Source organism: Cervus canadensis, chromosome 1 (genome assembly GCF_019320065.1).
Source record: "Cervus canadensis isolate Bull #8, Minnesota chromosome 1, ASM1932006v1, whole genome shotgun sequence".
Classification (NCBI taxonomy): Eukaryota; Metazoa; Chordata; class Mammalia; order Artiodactyla; family Cervidae; genus Cervus; species Cervus canadensis.
In genome coordinates, this window is record NC_057386.1 from 53000598 (window position 1) to 53017874 (window position 17277).

A 17277-nucleotide genomic window follows, 5' to 3' on the forward strand; every position below is an offset into this window, starting at 1 on the left:
AGATCCCCTGGAGGAGGGCATGGCAATCCACCCCAGTATTCTTGCCTGGAGAATCCCCATGGACAGAGGAACCTGGTGGGCTACAGTCCATAGGGTCGCATGGAATTAGAGACAACTGAAGGATTTTCGTATGCACACGTGCATCAGTGGCTTAACTTATTATCTGTCCTAAGAAATATCTGTGTTTCATAAAAGACAGCAATGCTTAACTGAATCCCGGATAAAATAATTTCATTTATCTTAGTCCTAGAGATGGATATTTTGTTGTTATTGAGTAGATGAACCTTCTGCTGCTGCTGCTACTAAGTCACTTCAGTCATGTCCGACTCTGTGCGACCCCATAGACAGCAGCCCACCAGGCTCCCCCGTCCCTGGGATTCTCCAGGCAAGAACACTGGAGTGGGTTGCCATTCCTTCTCCAATGCATGAAACTGAAAAGTGAAAGTGAAGTCACTCAGTCGTGTCCGACTCTTCGCGACCCCATGGACTGCAGCCCACCAGGCTCCTCCATTCATGGGATTTTCCAGGCAAGAGTATTGGAGTGGGGTGCCATTGCCTTCTTCAGATGAACCTTCTAGAATACCTCAAATCATAATTCATTTGCAACTGCTAATTCCATGTACATGGGTACGGGGGTAATTTGAACATCTGAAAGTTGTCATAAATTCATTACATGGATTTCTTTCATCCTTGAATTAACTCTCTCCAAGTATTTACATGTTTGTTTATTTCAAACATTTAAGACCTTCAGTACCTTGTTATCCAAGTATAAGTATAGAAAATCAGTTATTACTGTGCAATATAATGAAAAAATTATTTACATGACCAATTTATTTGAATTTTAAGTTTTTTAAAATGCCATTTTTATGGCTGATTCATATCAATGTATGACAAAACCCACTGAAAAAATTAAAAAAAAAATGCCATTTTTCATCTCTATTTTCCCCTTCCAATGCTCTAAGTGTAATCTCTATTAGATGGGGGAGGGGGCATGCATCTCCTCATCCCCACGTAAACTCTCATCTGTAGGTTTTGGGTACACAGACTCTGGATTAAAGCACATTAACGGTGATCGTGATTGCCTATTGCATCCTTTAACAAGAAAGATTTAAGTAATAGCTCATAGATATGTTAATTGACCTCAGTGTGTCTTCTTTGAAACAACTAGGAATGGAAGGAGTGGAGGAATGGAGATTCAGGGAAATGAATTCTCGAAGACACACACTTCATTGGGAAAAATCAGTGAAAGGGACTGGCTTTCCTGACCTCTCTAGCCACTAAACAATGCTGTCTCCCTCCTGTTAGGATGCTATCATTTGCTGAAACAGCCAAATCATGCAGGAGAATGACCCTGTTCTTGTGATTGAGTGGCCTGGGGATACTTTCTACTAGGCAAAAGGCCACCCATCTCTCAGATTCCTTAGCTTTGCTTTGTATTTAGAGAAACATGCTGTTCACTGTTCCAACATCATCCCTTTGTCAGCACCCAAGGCCAGAGCTTCATCTGAACAGCCAGTGATAGACTGCAGAGAGAATGCACCAAAGACATCAAACTCTGTATGACATTTTTGTAGACTCTGAGCCCACCAGAGATGGATTGATGCTGCCATAAAGTCTTGCAGTAGCCAGGCAAACAAAAGACTAAGGAGAGATAGTGGTGATGGTGATGGTAGGGAAAGCAATAGTTTTCTCCATTCACATTCCCCCTCTGCAGAAATTGCTTTATATCTTATTTAGAACATGAGAAAATTAAATGAGTACAGGGATTTTTGGGGCCCAGCATAGAAGCAAACAGCCTTGATTGTCAGTGGTACTTCTAGTCGCCTTGGCTGGGCCAACAACCAGCATAGGTAACAGGGCACTCAAAATATTCCACTTTCAAACTTAAGACATCTTTCCAACTATATATGTTCATGGAATAAAAGACTTAAGAAACATGGGTGTAAAAGTGGCAGTGGATCAGGAAAGGGTTTGCATGCATGTTCACTGTGTCCCCTTGGCAGGTACCTTCAACATCCAATCATGATGTTATTTATGATCATGCCAACCTAGGATGGACAGAATGCTAACATTCTGTTCTGGATGTCCAGCCTGCAAACTGTATTAAAGACAGCAATATGCCTACATTTGTATTCAGGATTATCAGCATGATGGAATCCATCTTTACCTGATCCCACAGGTATTTTGTAGGTACTCAGGAACCTCAGTGGAAAATGATCTCACACAACAAGAGAATAGCATATTTTTCATAGCTAATGCTTATCAGTTATGCAAGCACAAAATATCCTTAAGGTTGCTACAAACAAAATGCCCAGCTATCAGAAATGGGGCTTCCCTATCCCCATCTTAACCTATTCACGTAAATAAGCGTGTGTTATTGCAGAACCCCTGTGTATGGCCTGTGTGCATTCTTCATGGACTGCCTGCAGCTAACTTTGGAAGATGCAAAAATTTTTTTTACATCATTTAAACCACAGCAACACATACATACATATTTTAAAAATAATCAGTAACTAAGAAAGCCTCACATGCACATGAAGAAAGACAACAATAAATTGGACTTACCAGTTTAGGTTGTTTGAGGCAGCAGGGGAGTAAGTTGCTGGTAATTGTCCAGTGCTTTCATTCAGTAAATCACATTGGCTCTGCTTTCTCCTGTGGCTCAGCCTCTGCGCAAAGCAAACGAACCTCCTTCCTATTCTGTGTGAAGAGTAAACCGCAAGGAGGATCACTACAGGCAAGAGCCGAAGTCATGATCACTAAGGTATCTCAAGGCAAAATAAAAGAGCCAGTGATGTACGGGGAGAGGATGGGGGAAGGAAACAGCTTGGCTCAGAATCAGGTGTATTCTCAGGACTGCAGCCCCGGGAGGGATTGATTTCTCAAGCCCTTGTGCACGTAGTGAAAGGATACTATGACTCCCGTGCACCATCAGCCTATTGTAACTGTGAGGTCCATTAGCAATGGCCCACAGGGAAATAAGCTTCATGGCAAACAAGACTGAATTAGAACAGACTGTTGCTCAAAGATGAGCAGAGGGGCGATGAGGCAGCCAATTAGCTCTGCCCTGTATGAACTGCAGGGGAAGAAATCTCGTCTGGCATCCTGGAGCCCATCCAGCAGTCTGTGACTGCAAACGGTCCACAGCCTCCTGGGGCCAGATGCCCTCTTACCCCCACAGCTACCTGGGACCAGAATCACACAGGTGGTAGCCGTATCCTCTCACCTTGTGGCACATGAGCAATCCTTCTCCTAGTAGGAACAAGGGGCATCTTTAGAAAGGTCCCAATCCCCCTGGGGCTGCTCAACCAATGCCAGTTTTTGTCTGAGCTGGGTCTGAGAAAGTAATCAACAGACTTGGGACTTAGGACACCCAAAGGCTCAGGTTTTAGGAAGAAGATTCCAGTGCTTTCATTCCAGCCACATCTGGATGCACCTGGCTCCTTTCACGAGGTCATGCTTTATGTGACGAGTAAGACATGTAGAGTGGATTTCCTAGAAAGCCACTTATGTAGGCATTTTTCATATTTCTCTCTGAAATAAAATGGCAAATGACCTCCACAGGCTGCTTATTATGTTTAGGGAGGCTTTGTTGATTGAGAGCACATATGAATACGCACACACAGTCACACATATACACACATAGATACACACACACACACGTCCCTAGCAACAGCACTGCAAATCTTTCTAAAGCTCTATTCAGATTCTGTTTCTGCCAAATGAAAGCTTAGCTTCTGTAATGACTTCAGAAATAATTTTGGACCCTTTTGCTAGGCACTGACACTGGTCTGTGATTTATACCTGGAGTTCAATCAACTCCCCTATTTTGAATGTGATTCTGTAGCAAATCAGGAGAAAGTATCTCGGTTATAAGCAAGAGGGTGGAATGTTAATATATGTCCTGGTTATCAATTAGAATCCTGGGAATGGCATCTTGTATTCTTGAAAGTCTTCCTGCTTTATAGAGACCACACCTCATCCTGGCAGCTTAGTCATCCCAACAAGTAGCTGTTCTGGGGCTGAGATCCGAGATAAGACTCAGTGACATAAAACCTGGGTGTCCAAAGGAGGAGTTCAGTTTGGCTTTTTACAATTGTACTTTTTTCTCATTTGAAAGGCAAAGTCTCTCTCTGGATTTTTTTCTCTTTTTCTCTCCTTGAACTTATTTGTCCATGGAGCATTGATAGAAATAATTTAATTTGGGAATATGCATGCCCTTGAGGTTGAGAAGGAATTTTTTTCGTCAAGGATTAAGAAAGAGTCAGGCTACCCTCTCACAGCTTAAGCCTAAATGACTGCCAGGTAAAACTTTACCCTTATCTCTAGGAGGGCTTTGATTTTTGATGCAGATTGACTTAAATTCCATCTGCTGGGGTAAGCCATGTGACTCTCAGTAATTCTACTGAGGTTAGGGGCTGCCTCACAGGGGTCATTAGTTCAATCTGTTATGCAAAGCTAAGTGGGTGATGCCTCCTATACTAGTGGCATTGCTTTTTGGAGCAAACGCTTGAAACTGAGTCATTTCATGAGCCTGTGTCTATTGAAAAGGAGAACCATTCATCCATTCATTTATTAACCCACTCTTCAACAGACATTTATTATTACTTAGTAGGCTAGATGCACTGTGCCAAATACTTTAATGTTATGAAAAATTTATCAATAAATATTCACCCCCCCATCATACTTTTGCAAAATTCTCCGTAGTCTGGCTCTGCCTATCCCTCTAGCCTAATTTCTCGTTACCTTCCTACTTGCCCTTTATGCTGTAACTTTTTAAAATATCTTTCAAGTCCTTGAACATGCAATGCTGTCCCTTAACTCCAGAATTCTGCATATGATTTTTCTCTGTCTGAATGCTCAGTCCCTTTTGTCTGGCTAACTAATGTATGGTTTTAGAGTCTCAGCTCAAACATCATCTCTCAGGGATATTTTTCTAGTCCCTGAACTTTTAGGGTTCCTGCTCTGTGGTCCTACAGCACTTTATATCCTCCCATCACAATTTTTTTTCCTTTACTTGTTTGACGTCAATCATTCCCATTTTACTCTAAGAGTTTAAATGCAAAGTCTTTTATTCACTGCTCTATCTCGAGTGTCTTGCAGAGTTCCTGGCCTATAGAAGGTGTTAAAAAAATACTTAGGGTTTTGTTGAAGCACTTAGCCTGTATTTATTGAATGATGAATAAACCATCTTAAAGAATAACAGGGGTTTGAGAATTGAAAGGAACCCTAAAGTTCACTTAGTATGTGTAATTTTTCTTGCCAAGTGGCCATCACTGAATGCTTGTCTTCTCTGATTATTCCTTCTCCATTAGTCCAATCACACATTTACTTTGTCCCATACCACGCCCAGCACTTTCACAGCATGTTCTTGCTTTTTGTTCTCCAGCTGTTTCCTGGAGTTTGTCTCATCCCTACAAACTGGTATTCTCCATAACACCTAACAAAAGCCTGCAATTATTTGATGCTGATTCATTCAACAACAAACATCTGAACAGAGAGTTAAATGATCAGAGTCCCGCTTTGGGAAGGTTACTCTGGTATTGGGGGAAGGATGGGTTGGATCAGTCAGACCTAATAATGACCACAGCCCAGAGATAGCATTTAAAAGCAGCCTTGTTCTTTCTTGGGCTTCCCTGGTGGCTCAGCTGGTAAAGAATCCGCCTGCAATGTGGGAGACCTGGGTTCAATCCCTGGGTTGAGAAGATCCCCCTGGAGAAGGGAATGGCTACCCACTCCAGTATTCTGGCCTAGAGAATTCCATGGACTCCATAGTCCATAGGGTCACAAAGATTTGGACATGACTGAGTGACTTTCACTTACTCTTTCTTTTCCTCTACCCCTCCTCCATCGCTCCACCCTCCATATCATAAAATCACAATTTTCATTTGGAACACTGAGAATGTTAGGTCCATACTCAGCACTTCCCCTCCACCCAGTTCCACCTCCACAGTTAGTTCACTTGCTTAGGTCATTCATGAATGTGTCTCACTGATTAAAGCTCCTTTGAAGACAGGGATTGCATTTTAACTTATTTTTAAAATTTTCTTCCTCCAGTCCTTACCCTGCCTGGCCTAGTGTCTTATAGATAGTAAATGCTCTATAAATATTAAGAAAGAAAAGCACTTATATGCAAAGCTTTCGATGGAACACTCTGGTGAGGAGGGGTACCAAGATGAATGAGATATCTTTTGAAAGATAGAAGAGATCTATTTAGTGAGAGAGACGTGACTTATAATACAGGGCGGAATTAAATACACATCATAAAAATTATGAGCAATGTGCTAAGGGAACAGAACAATTATTACTTCCTTCTGGGATACATAGCAAAGATTTACAGAGAAGGTTGCATTTAAACTGGATCTGGAGGAATGAAAACCTTCAGACGTTGGAAAGAAGAGAAAGGAATGGAGACAATGCAAAGAATTCCTGGAATATTTGGGGATTGACAAGTAGTCCAGTTGGGCTGGAGTAAGTGGTAATGGGAGGACCCAATGGAATTTAAGTTTCAAAAGGAGGCAGGGGCTAAAGAGAGCACTCAAACACTGTGTTAAAGAGTTTGGACTTTATGTACAGTTGACAGAGATTTGAGCAGGAGAATATCAGTGCAGCTGACTAAAGATCCTTCTAGTCTAGCCATCATGGACCATGAACTGAAGTGGTAAGAATCTGTAAGCAGGAAGACATTGCTGTGAAGGGTCTGTGGGTGTACAAATTAGGAGATGAACACGGGACATTCTTTGGAGGTAGAGCTTATAGAATTTGTCAGCAGTACAGGTGGAGGAAGTGAGATGGCGAAAGAGGCTGAGTTTTAACTTGCATGATGGCAGATAATGATGGCATTACTCAATCCCAGTAATCAAACATAGAAATAACTTAGGCATTCATGTCATGTTCTGAGCACCTTTTGAACACAGAGAAGAGAGCAGGAGACCAAGTCCTTGGAGTCAGATGAATGTGCTTAGGTGGCGTTGAAGAAACCATTCAGCAGCAGCCAAAGTTGCAGACACTAGTGGTAAAGAACCTGCCTGCCAATGCAGGAGACATAAGAGACGTGGGTTCGATCTTTGGGTCAGAAAGATCCCCTGGAGGATGGCATGGCAACACACTCAAGTATTCTTGCCTGGAGAATCCCATGAACAGAGGAGCCTGGAGGGTCATGAAGAGTCAGCAACAACTGAAGTGACTTAGCACACATGCCTGCAAAGATCCAGGGCCATTTGAAAGGAGATGGGTGTAGAATTCCCTTGAAAGAAGATTTCCCAATTAAATGTGAGGGTTTGCAATTTCCCATCTCCGAATTATTTAGCTCAGTGGAAAGAACCCTGGTCTGGGGTGCAGACTTTGAGCTTGAGCCGTGGAGCTCTCCTCACCAGCTGTGTGACCTTGGGCAAGTTACTTTCTATTGTGAGGTCTCATTTTTCCCACTTGTAAAATGAGAGAGTTGGGCCAGTTAAATTGAAAGGTTCCTTTTGGTAGTATACTGTTCTCTGATTTGTGAAGTGCAATGTTTAGAATTTCAGAACACTTGTGAAATTAGGCCAAAACCCACCAACATCAGAAGCTACTAATGTCCAGTCTCTCTTGCAAAAGCATGCCCATATTTTGAGAATGTCCATTGCAAATACACGTCTGCCCTGCGGTTAATTCCATGTGGTTTGTTTGTAAGACATAAATTTAAATTGATCACTTTTTGATGACCATTTTCTAACAATTTTTCACTTTTTTTTTTTTCCCCCGCAAAGATTTTTTTAAGGGGGTGCCTTTTCATCAGAGTCTCAAAATTAAATTATGGGAAGAAAGCGGCAGTCCCTTACTGTGGTCAGCAAAGAGTTTGGCCAGCCTACTTCCGCTCCCTAATCTCCTGACCTTCCTTAGGGCGCGGCTGCTCAGTAACGGCTCTGATTCTTTTTTCAAAAATAAAATGTGCTACTTATCAAAAGCTGCTAAAAAGGAGACCAAAAAAAAAAAATAGGAAAAGAAAACTAACACCCCGGGGTGTATCTGAACATGCTTATTATGTGTGAAGTTGTTAGTAATGAATGTGAAACTCTTCCTCCTCCTCCCTCTCCATTTCTAAGCCCCAAAGAAAAAAGGAAAAGGGATGGGGGAGGGCATTGGCTATTCAGTCCCAAGCAGACCTTTTCAAAAGGTGCAGACTGTTCATAGGCATGGTATTTCTTGATTATTTTGTTTTAAGCACCAGTTGACCTTTCAGACTAAAAGTAAAGGTCCTCAAATATCCTGAGATACCCTCTTTTGTTTTTTTTTTTTTTTCTCTCTAAGTCTTGGAAACTAGACTCATGACATTCAAAAAGACTCTTCAAAAAGAGATGGTCCGTATGACTTCTAGTGTGATTTGATGACAGGGTGTTTATCTGAACTAATCATGTGAGATTTTCCAGCGTTGCATTTTTGAGAAATGGGATTCTCTTAAGGAGGTTACAAACACTTCACTGAAAGCTTTCCAAGAACGGCTTCATTCGGCCTCTCAGCAGCCTCTCGCTGGGCTGTAGCACCAATGTGATAATCAGGGTCCCGCTTCTGAAAAGTCTTCTTGTTCTGGCTGCCACCCTCCTTTCAGTCATCATTAGAATTCTCCAGCTATGAATCCCCTATTGTCTGTGTGAGCCCAGGATCCCCCACACCATGCAGAGGCAGGAATGTGAACCTCCTAGGTCTGGCTCTAAGTCTCCACCTTATCCAGCAGGTCACAAAGCCCCATTTATACACAACTCCAAAGTTTTTATCATAATTCTTTATCTGCTCAGCCCCATATATCCTCTAGGGCCGTCCAGAGACATTTGGTAATGAAGCTCATTTATCCTCATTTTCTCAATTGGCACGCTTAAAGTTCTAATATTTATGTTCACACTGGCCTAATTTTGAATGTCAAAGATACTATACTAGACAAGTAGCATTGCTGAAGGATAATTGAACCACACAGAAGAATTCACCAGAGTCAGATACATGATGTGCTTTGTCATATTACCAATCCCTGCGTCAGAAATACTTTTAATAACTCTGTGAAAAGTAATAATAAATGCTGCCCTTTATCAAATGCCTCCTGTGGGTTATGCAGCAGTATCACTGAATCCTCACACAAAGAGCATTATCCACTTTTTACTGATGAGGAAACTAGGGTTCAGAGAGATCAATTAACTTGTTTATGTGCTGAGGGGCTGAGCTGGGACTCAACCCAGATCTCTGATTGCAAAGCTCATGGCATTTCTACCTCATTTCTACCTCACTCCTTTTCCTCTTACCAGAAATATAATTTGTGAGTTGTTTTAAATTAGTATAACATACTTATTTTTTTTAACTCACAAATACATGAAGAATTATGAACTTAGGGCTGTTAAAATGTTTTGGCCAACTGAATAATGAGATCTGCTCTGATAAACATTAATGAGCACAACACCATGTCAGAGGAGGAATTTGTGGCATATATTTCACCTGTCAATAGGTGGCAGCATTCACCTAAATCTCTTCAGGAGGAATCAGCACAGGTTATTTCTCCTTAGAACCACCCCCAAGACCATCTACCTTCTTTGATAGACTGTATTTTATCATAAAGAAAAGCCTTTACAGTAAATTGGTTGCTAAATGGATCTTGATCATACCTCTGTGTAGTGAGATTTGGGCTGTAAAGAGGTTGTCGGGGAGGATGAGGAACCATCTCAGAAACACTGGGAATCCTCTCCATTCACAACTTTCATTTCTGCTAATTTTCTGGGGAGATCTTTTGTTTGCAACTCAAAGCCAAAGGCATTTTTGTGTCTTTACTTACTTTAAGAATGTTGTGTAGAATCCTCAAATAATTTTAAAATGTTGACATTGTTCATGCACGTATAATTCAGTGAAAGAATTTGTTTAGATCAGGACAATAAAGCAACTTTCAGAATATATGATTTCAAAACCTTGTGTACATGTATACCCATGAAATCATATCACTCTTCATCAGGAAACATGGAATCCGGAGTCCATAAGGACTTGTATAAGGATTCAGTATATAAGTTAAAGTAGTCAAGCTGATAAATCAATACTGAAAGATACATGACTTCTGTGGAGAAGGAAATGGCAACTCACTCCAGTATTCTTGCCTGGGAAAACCGCATGGACAGAGGGGGCCTGGCGGGCTGCAGTCCATGGGGCTGCAGAGTCAGACAAGACTTAGCAACTAAACAACAAGATGACTTCTGAGTTTTGAGTGTGCTCTTTCTCCACTTTCTCCTACTCCTGTTGTATTCTTTTTCTCCTCCTATTTTTTTTTTTTGGTAAAGAAAACTTAATATGAAAATATGTAGTTAAATGCATTAGCGTAGAATCTGTTTCTACTTTCCAGCTGCCAATAAGAGTCCGTATAGTAGGACTTACTTTTATGAAGTCAAGAAAGCAGGTGTGGTAGTAGAAACCAAGATAAGCTGCCCTACTTTTATGTTGACTTCTCCATTTTCATTTGGGATACTTGGGACTGATCATCGTCAACGATGACTGGAAAGCACTTAGAAATCAGATAAGACGAAGAGTCCTAACTCTTAGGAATAAGAAGTTGAATCCAGTAAGATTCCAAAGGAGAACAGCGTTTCCCAAAGAATTCAGACTGGAAAGTAGAAGACTTTGGAGACAGCATGTTAACCTTTCCTTTTATGTTCCCCAAATGGAATAAGCATCTTTCTCTTCTCTCTCTGTGGCATCTGTAGCTATTTTAGCGCTGTTAGTACAGTCTAACTTTGTTAGGGTCACTTGGGTCTCTTCTTTTTTTACTGTATTGAGATCTCCAGGAGGGCAGGGCTCAGGCGTGCCTGACCTTTGGGTCACTGAGTCATGTCTCTGAGTTCAAGGATTGGGACCTGTGCATGGTAAATGATGTTCAGTGCATCTATGTTTAATTCAACTGAATTAAATAGAACTCAGAGGAATGCATTTTATACTTTGCTGTTGCGGTTCAGTCACCAAATCATGTCCAACTTCTTTGCGGCCCCATGGCTGCAGCATGCCAGGCCTGCCTGTTCTTTACTATCTCCCAGAGTTTTCCCAAGTTCTTGTCCAATTTTATACTTTGTCCTTAACTTAAAGAAAAATTGCAGCGTGGGTGTTGGATACTAGCCATGGGTCACATTTCTTATTTCTCATGTAGTTTCAGGACAGCATTGGTAAGTGACTGTCAAAGCCCACCACATCCTCGGAACCATTAATTAACTAATTTTACGTCATTGGCAAGACTGCTGTATTGTGTAGAATACAGCCATGGCCATAGAAAGGTTAAATGCAGAGGCAGGCAAAAAGGTCATTACAGAGGACATGAAGTGACCTACAACTAGTGTGTCATTCCAATCACTAATGTTTCCTGCCTTTGTGGTTTGGCGACCCAACCTGCACTAAAAAGCTGAACGGTACAATGCTGTTTCCAAATGGCAGCTATCATTGTTTCCCATATAAGGACAAAGCTAAGTGCAAGGGTAGGCATTCGTTTTGAAAAGCTACAAAATTACATTCCACTCATTAAGCATATCAGGAGATATTGCCATGCTCGGGAAATGAATTACCCAGCTGAATATCACAGGCATAATGAAGATGTCAGCAGCAACAGTGCAGCTGTAGGTTGTCTGATTATATGTTGACTGTTCTGGCCATTCAGGGACACCCCAGGCAGGAAGTTGTTGTCATACTGTCCACCACATTCCCAGCCTTGTCCACAGCCTTGGTGATAAATCTGGTCTCGGAAGCACAGGGGAAAACAAAAAAAAAATAACAAACCAGAAAGAGAATCCTCTTATTCCTGGCAAGGGTGGAGTCTCTCTCCTCCTGCAGGTCCAATCTGTCATCTTCTTAAAAAAATGATCATGACAAGGAGTGTTAGTTTAGTTCTGATTTTCCAAATAGTGCTTCACAATGGGCTTTAGTTTTGTAACTTCAAAATCAGCAACAGTCTAGCAAGAAAGCCAACTACATGGTTGGAATTCACACCTTTCTTATGAGTCAAAGAGGAAAGCATGCCGAATTGTTCCTTTCTGCAGAACAGTCTGAGCAGGTTGGTATGTAGTGTCTCTTGACATCAGCTAGAATCTTCTGAAAGATTATCTTGCCCCCTACCCCTTTTTATTTTATTTATTTTTTTACTGTAATACTTCTCCTACCATTTAATTTTTTGCCACCAAGATGTATACATTGTTTTTTAAATTAATAAACTATTGACAAAACAAACACTACTGAATTGCTAAGCAAAGTCAGTGTACATCAGTTACACTATTTCCTTTAGATTATCACAGTAGTTACACTTTATATGCATCAGTTCATGCATCATTCAGTTCAGTCGCTCAGTCCTGTCTGACTCTTTGCGACCCCATGAACCGTAGCACGCCAGGCCTCCCTGTCCATCACCAACTCCCGGAGTCCAACCAAACCCATGTCCGTCAAGTAGGTGATGCCATCTAACCATCTCATCCTCTGTCGTCCCCTTCTCCTCCTGCCCTCAGTCTTTCCCAGCATCAGGGTCTTTTCCAATGAGTCAGCTCTCTGCATCAGGTGGCCAAAGTATTGGAGTTTCAGCTTCAACATCAGTCCATCCAATGAACACCCAGGACTGATATCCTTCAGGATGGACTGGTTGGATCTCCTTGCAGTCCAAGGGACTCTTCTCCAACACCAAGCGTCTTCTCCAAAATCACAGTTCAAAAGCATCAATTCTTCGGTGCGCAGCTTTCTTTATAAGTCCAACTCTCACATCCATTCATGACCACTGGAAAAACCATAGCCTTGACTAGAAGGATCCTTGTTGACAAAGTAATGTCTCTGCTTTTTAATATGCTGTCTAGGTTGGTCATAACTTTCCTTCCAAGGAGTAAGCGTCTTTTAATTTCCTGGCTGCAGTCACCATCTGCAGTGATTTTGGAGCCCAGGAAAATAAAGTCAGCCACTGTTTCCACTGTTTCCCCATCTATTTGCCATGAAGTGATGGGACCAGATGCCATGATCTTAGTTTTCTGAATGTTGAGCTTTAAGCCAACTCTTTCACTTTCATCAAGAGGCTCTTTAGTTCTTCTTCACTTTCTGCCATAAGGGTGGTGTCATCTGCATATCTGAGGTTATTGATATTTCTCCCGGCAAACTTGATTCCAGCTTATGCTTCCTCCAGACCAGCGTTTCTCGTGATGTACTCGAGAAAGAAGCGCCAACTTCTGCTCCAGCATCATCTCCAGCTTCTGGCCCCCCTACCCCTTTTTAAAACCAAACAACCCTTTCAACTTTCTTCTCTATTAATTGAAGGGGTTAAACTAGAATATCTTGAAGGGCACTTCAGACTATAACATCTCATGATTTCAAAAGACCTCTAAGAGCACTTTCACACATGCTGCTGCAAAGATAAATTGCTTTATTTCCACTCACCTACTTTTGGTCTGTACTGGAAATACAGTCATTGCTCTCTATCTGTATTCACAGGGGATTGGCTCCATGATACCCCCCGCCCAGTGCTCCAGTCCCTTATATAAAATGGTATAGTATTTGCATATAACCTGTGAACTGGCTTCCCTGGTGGTGGTAAAGGATCAGCTTACCATGCGGGAACTGCAGGAGATGTGAATTCGATCCCTAGGTTGAGAGGTATTGTGTCCCCTGGAGGAGGACACGGTAACCCACTCCAGTATTCTTGCCTGGAGAATCCCATGGACAGAGGAGCCTGGCAGGCTACAGTCCATGGGGTTGCAAAGAGTTGGACATGACTGAAGGGACTTACACGGCACACACAAACCTATGAACATCCTTCGGTATATCTTATATCCCCTCTAGATAGTTTATAATGTTGAATACAATGTAAATGCTATGTAAATAGTTGCTGGTTCATGCCAAATTTGTTTGCTTTTAGGACCTTTTTGAAATTTTTTTCCTGAGTATTTTTCATCAGCTGTTGGTTGAATCCACAGATGCGGAACCCACAGATGTGGAGAGTCCACTGTATGTTCTAATGTTGCAGAATTGATATAGGTGAACTTTCTTTCCCTACAGTACAACATAATTTGCTTGTAACATGTGTTATTTATCAGGAATATTTGTTTTTAAATAATGTAGATGTCTTTCCTTTATTAATAGAGCCCTATATTTATTCACATTTTCTTTGGAGAAAGTCAACAAGATGTTTCTATTGATAGGACTGATGCTTTTGTACACCTTTACCTTACTGCATAGGAGCATTTGATCCTTTGATTATCCTATGTTCTTACTCACCGAAGAATGATTTGCATGAGTAATAATAACTGGTAGTTTTGGTGGTCAATCAAGCCATAGAGAAAATTCTCCTTCCACCTTCATTTATTTTTTCTTCTGAATGCCAGCCAAAAATGGAGTTTCATAAAATCATATTTCAAAACTAGAAATATTTCTGCTTGGAGTTTGAGTCTTGTTAAGTTGAATTCTAGGTGCCTGTGACCAAATTTCATAACAGGTCCTCTTATCCATGGTTAGCTGATAAATAAATGAACCTCTGAAGAGGCCCGCCCTCTTTTACAGGCTGCTTTCTCCATCTAATTTTCAGCCTGTGTGTTCCTTAGATGATAGCAGCATGGATGGCTTGGGATCCAGTCCTCACCACATTGCCCATCTGCCTATGTCTACAAGGAATACCTCCCAGCTTGACAAATGGTTTATTTTGATAATTTCATGATATCACATCTTCCTAGAGAAGACATAAGTCTTTGTAATTAATCACAGAGAGTTGAGAATTCAAAATAGTAATGTAAAGGAAAAGTGAAGACGTAAATCTTATTTGCTCATTCAAACATGATAATGAAGACCTATAGCTGCAGGACAGGACCCATAAATGATAAAGGCAGTCTACACTGCCACATAAACATTGGACTGTAAATGCCACTTTAACCATTAAAACTACTCTTAGCAAAAAGGAAAAACTTCTTTCCCTTTTTCCTAAAAATGCCAGATCAAGTTTGCTGTGCAAATGTTGGAGCTTCTGACCCATAGTGCTAAAGAGGTATTTAATGAAGAAGAAAGACAAACAGGATGAAATAAAAGTAAAGTTAAAGAACTTGTAATAATACTTTTAAAGAAGGCTTTAAGGATTCATCTTGTTAAAATTTAGCCTCATCTCTATTATTCCCATTTTCTCCTTACAAATGTTGGCACAGCCCTTTTATTTCTGGCCTAGTTCTGTCTTCCATCTTCTGTCCCATTTCCCTTTCTTTACTGTGTCCCAGACTCTGAAATCCCATGAGAGCAGACACCGGAGGGGCCAAATGAGGTGCCCTGGCCACTTTGTAAGTCTGCTCAGCAGAGCTTTTTTAAGGACCACATATGCCAAGTACTCAATGTAATTCTTCTGTGGCATTGTCAAACCTACCGGATACACCTCGCAGGAGAGCAAAGGCATTGAATGGAATTAGAGGCTCAATGGCTTATTCACTTCATTCATTATTTAGGGGGAAAATCCAAGACTTTGCTCAGAGAGGATTAAAAGGACTGCAACAGGCGCCTTCCGTCTGCGCTGCCAATCTAACTAGGATAGTCTCCACTTGGTTTGAAAGGGAGGTCACAAAGTCCCACTTATTTCTCAGATCCTCAACACTCAAACTCAGCATATCAAATACAACTAGCGCTATTAACAGTTATTCAGTCTTACTGCTCCTTCAGTGATTTACCTTCAGCATCAAAGTGGGGATTTTTCATGTAGTCCAGCTCTAAAATACATTCACTTCTTAAATTAAAACACACATACACCACACTACATGTTCACCATCTCCTTTAGATATATGAGTGAGAAAATCAAGAACTTAAAAGCATTTACACTTCATCAACCAAATATAAATTTAGTGCAATGTGACATATGGATGGAAGAAATTGTGGCTATTTTAACTGATTAACACTACATGGGCTGAAGAGAATTACATGCAGGCCAGTGAAACACACTTGCTCTTGAACAAGAAGAGTTAATTTTGGGTTTGGCAGCACTGAATAGTTGAGGCTGCATGTAGATTCCTGCCTGAGATGGCATGAGACATCACACAAGGACCCCAGAATTAGTGTGCAATGGTTTGAGTTCTGTTTGAAAAAGCCACTGTTGCTTTCAGATAACCTAAAATCATTCCCACATCTGTACCTTCTTCTACCAAACCTTGTCAAATAGAGCCTCATGTGCTGTAGACTGGTACGGATAAGGAAAGCTGAGGTCAGGAATCTGATGTATAAAAAAAATTCAGTACTTGGGAAACGAAATACCAGTCAGATTCAGGAAATGTGGCTAAAAAATTTGTTTGCTACTTTTTTAGCTATGAATCTTTGGCAAGTCACTTGACTTCAGACTCAATTTTCTTGTCTATAAAATGGAATTAACAGTAGTTACCCTGCTAAAGGCTTGAATAGACACATCAAAACAGAAGATATACAAATAGCCAATAAGCACATGGAAGGGTGCTCAACTTGACGAATCAACAGAGAATTGCAAACAAAACCACACTGAGATACCAGTTTACAGTTACTACAGTGGTTAACATCAAATGCTAGTGAGGACGGTAAGAAATAAACTGCATGCACTTGGATTGCTGAAGGGAGTGTAAAATGGTATGACAATTTTGGAGAACTGTTTGGCAGTTTCTCATAAATATATAAGAAAATATAAGTTAAATATAATATACTTTTGACTCTACAATTCTACCTTGGTTTTTATTCAAAGGAGAAGAAAATAAATATCTACGAAAAGAGTTGTATAGGACCACTTACAGTAACTTTGGTCAAAATAGCCAATCTGGAAACAGTCCAAAGATCATTAGTAGGATAACAGATCAACAGATTATTGTTTAGTCATCCCATGGAACATTACTTGATAATGGGAGTGAATCTCAAAACTATTTTTTAATTTTGAGAGGTTTGTTTGCTGATGCAATTATCATTGGACCTGTTAAAAGTATTTTACAAGTTGTAATAATTTGTATACATTTTTGATAAATCATTTTGAAATCCAAATATTCATATATCTACAGGTGATGATTCAGAACAATTTTTTTCTGAAAAGATGTAGCTCTTTATAAAAATTGATGTTGTCTGAATTAAATTTAAATGTACATGATTATAGACAATGACATTCTAATGTTTCCTCTGATATTTCGTATAATTTATGGAGGTCATTTAAGACACTAAAGGTGGCTTCATGGTTCATCTATTACTGTATTTTTAATTATGAAAAATTTAAACTTCCTTTCCTCATTAATAAGTGGTTCATTTTTCATATGAAAATAATGCTCTTATGTTCAATGAAATGATCTTTGAATT

At 40.5% G+C, this 17277-nt stretch overlaps 1 protein-coding gene across 1 annotated transcript in view; it reads right to left on the bottom strand.

Moving 5' to 3' along the window:
• The window catches only part of ANKFN1 (ankyrin repeat and fibronectin type III domain containing 1), a 371327-nt gene that overhangs the window by 188574 nt on the left and 165476 nt on the right, over positions 1-17277 (bottom strand). The window contains exon 3 of the mRNA XM_043483529.1: positions 2566-2700. Within this exon, the coding sequence (XP_043339464.1) occupies positions 2566-2700 (135 nt within the window). The remainder of the gene's footprint in view (positions 1-2565; positions 2701-17277) is intronic.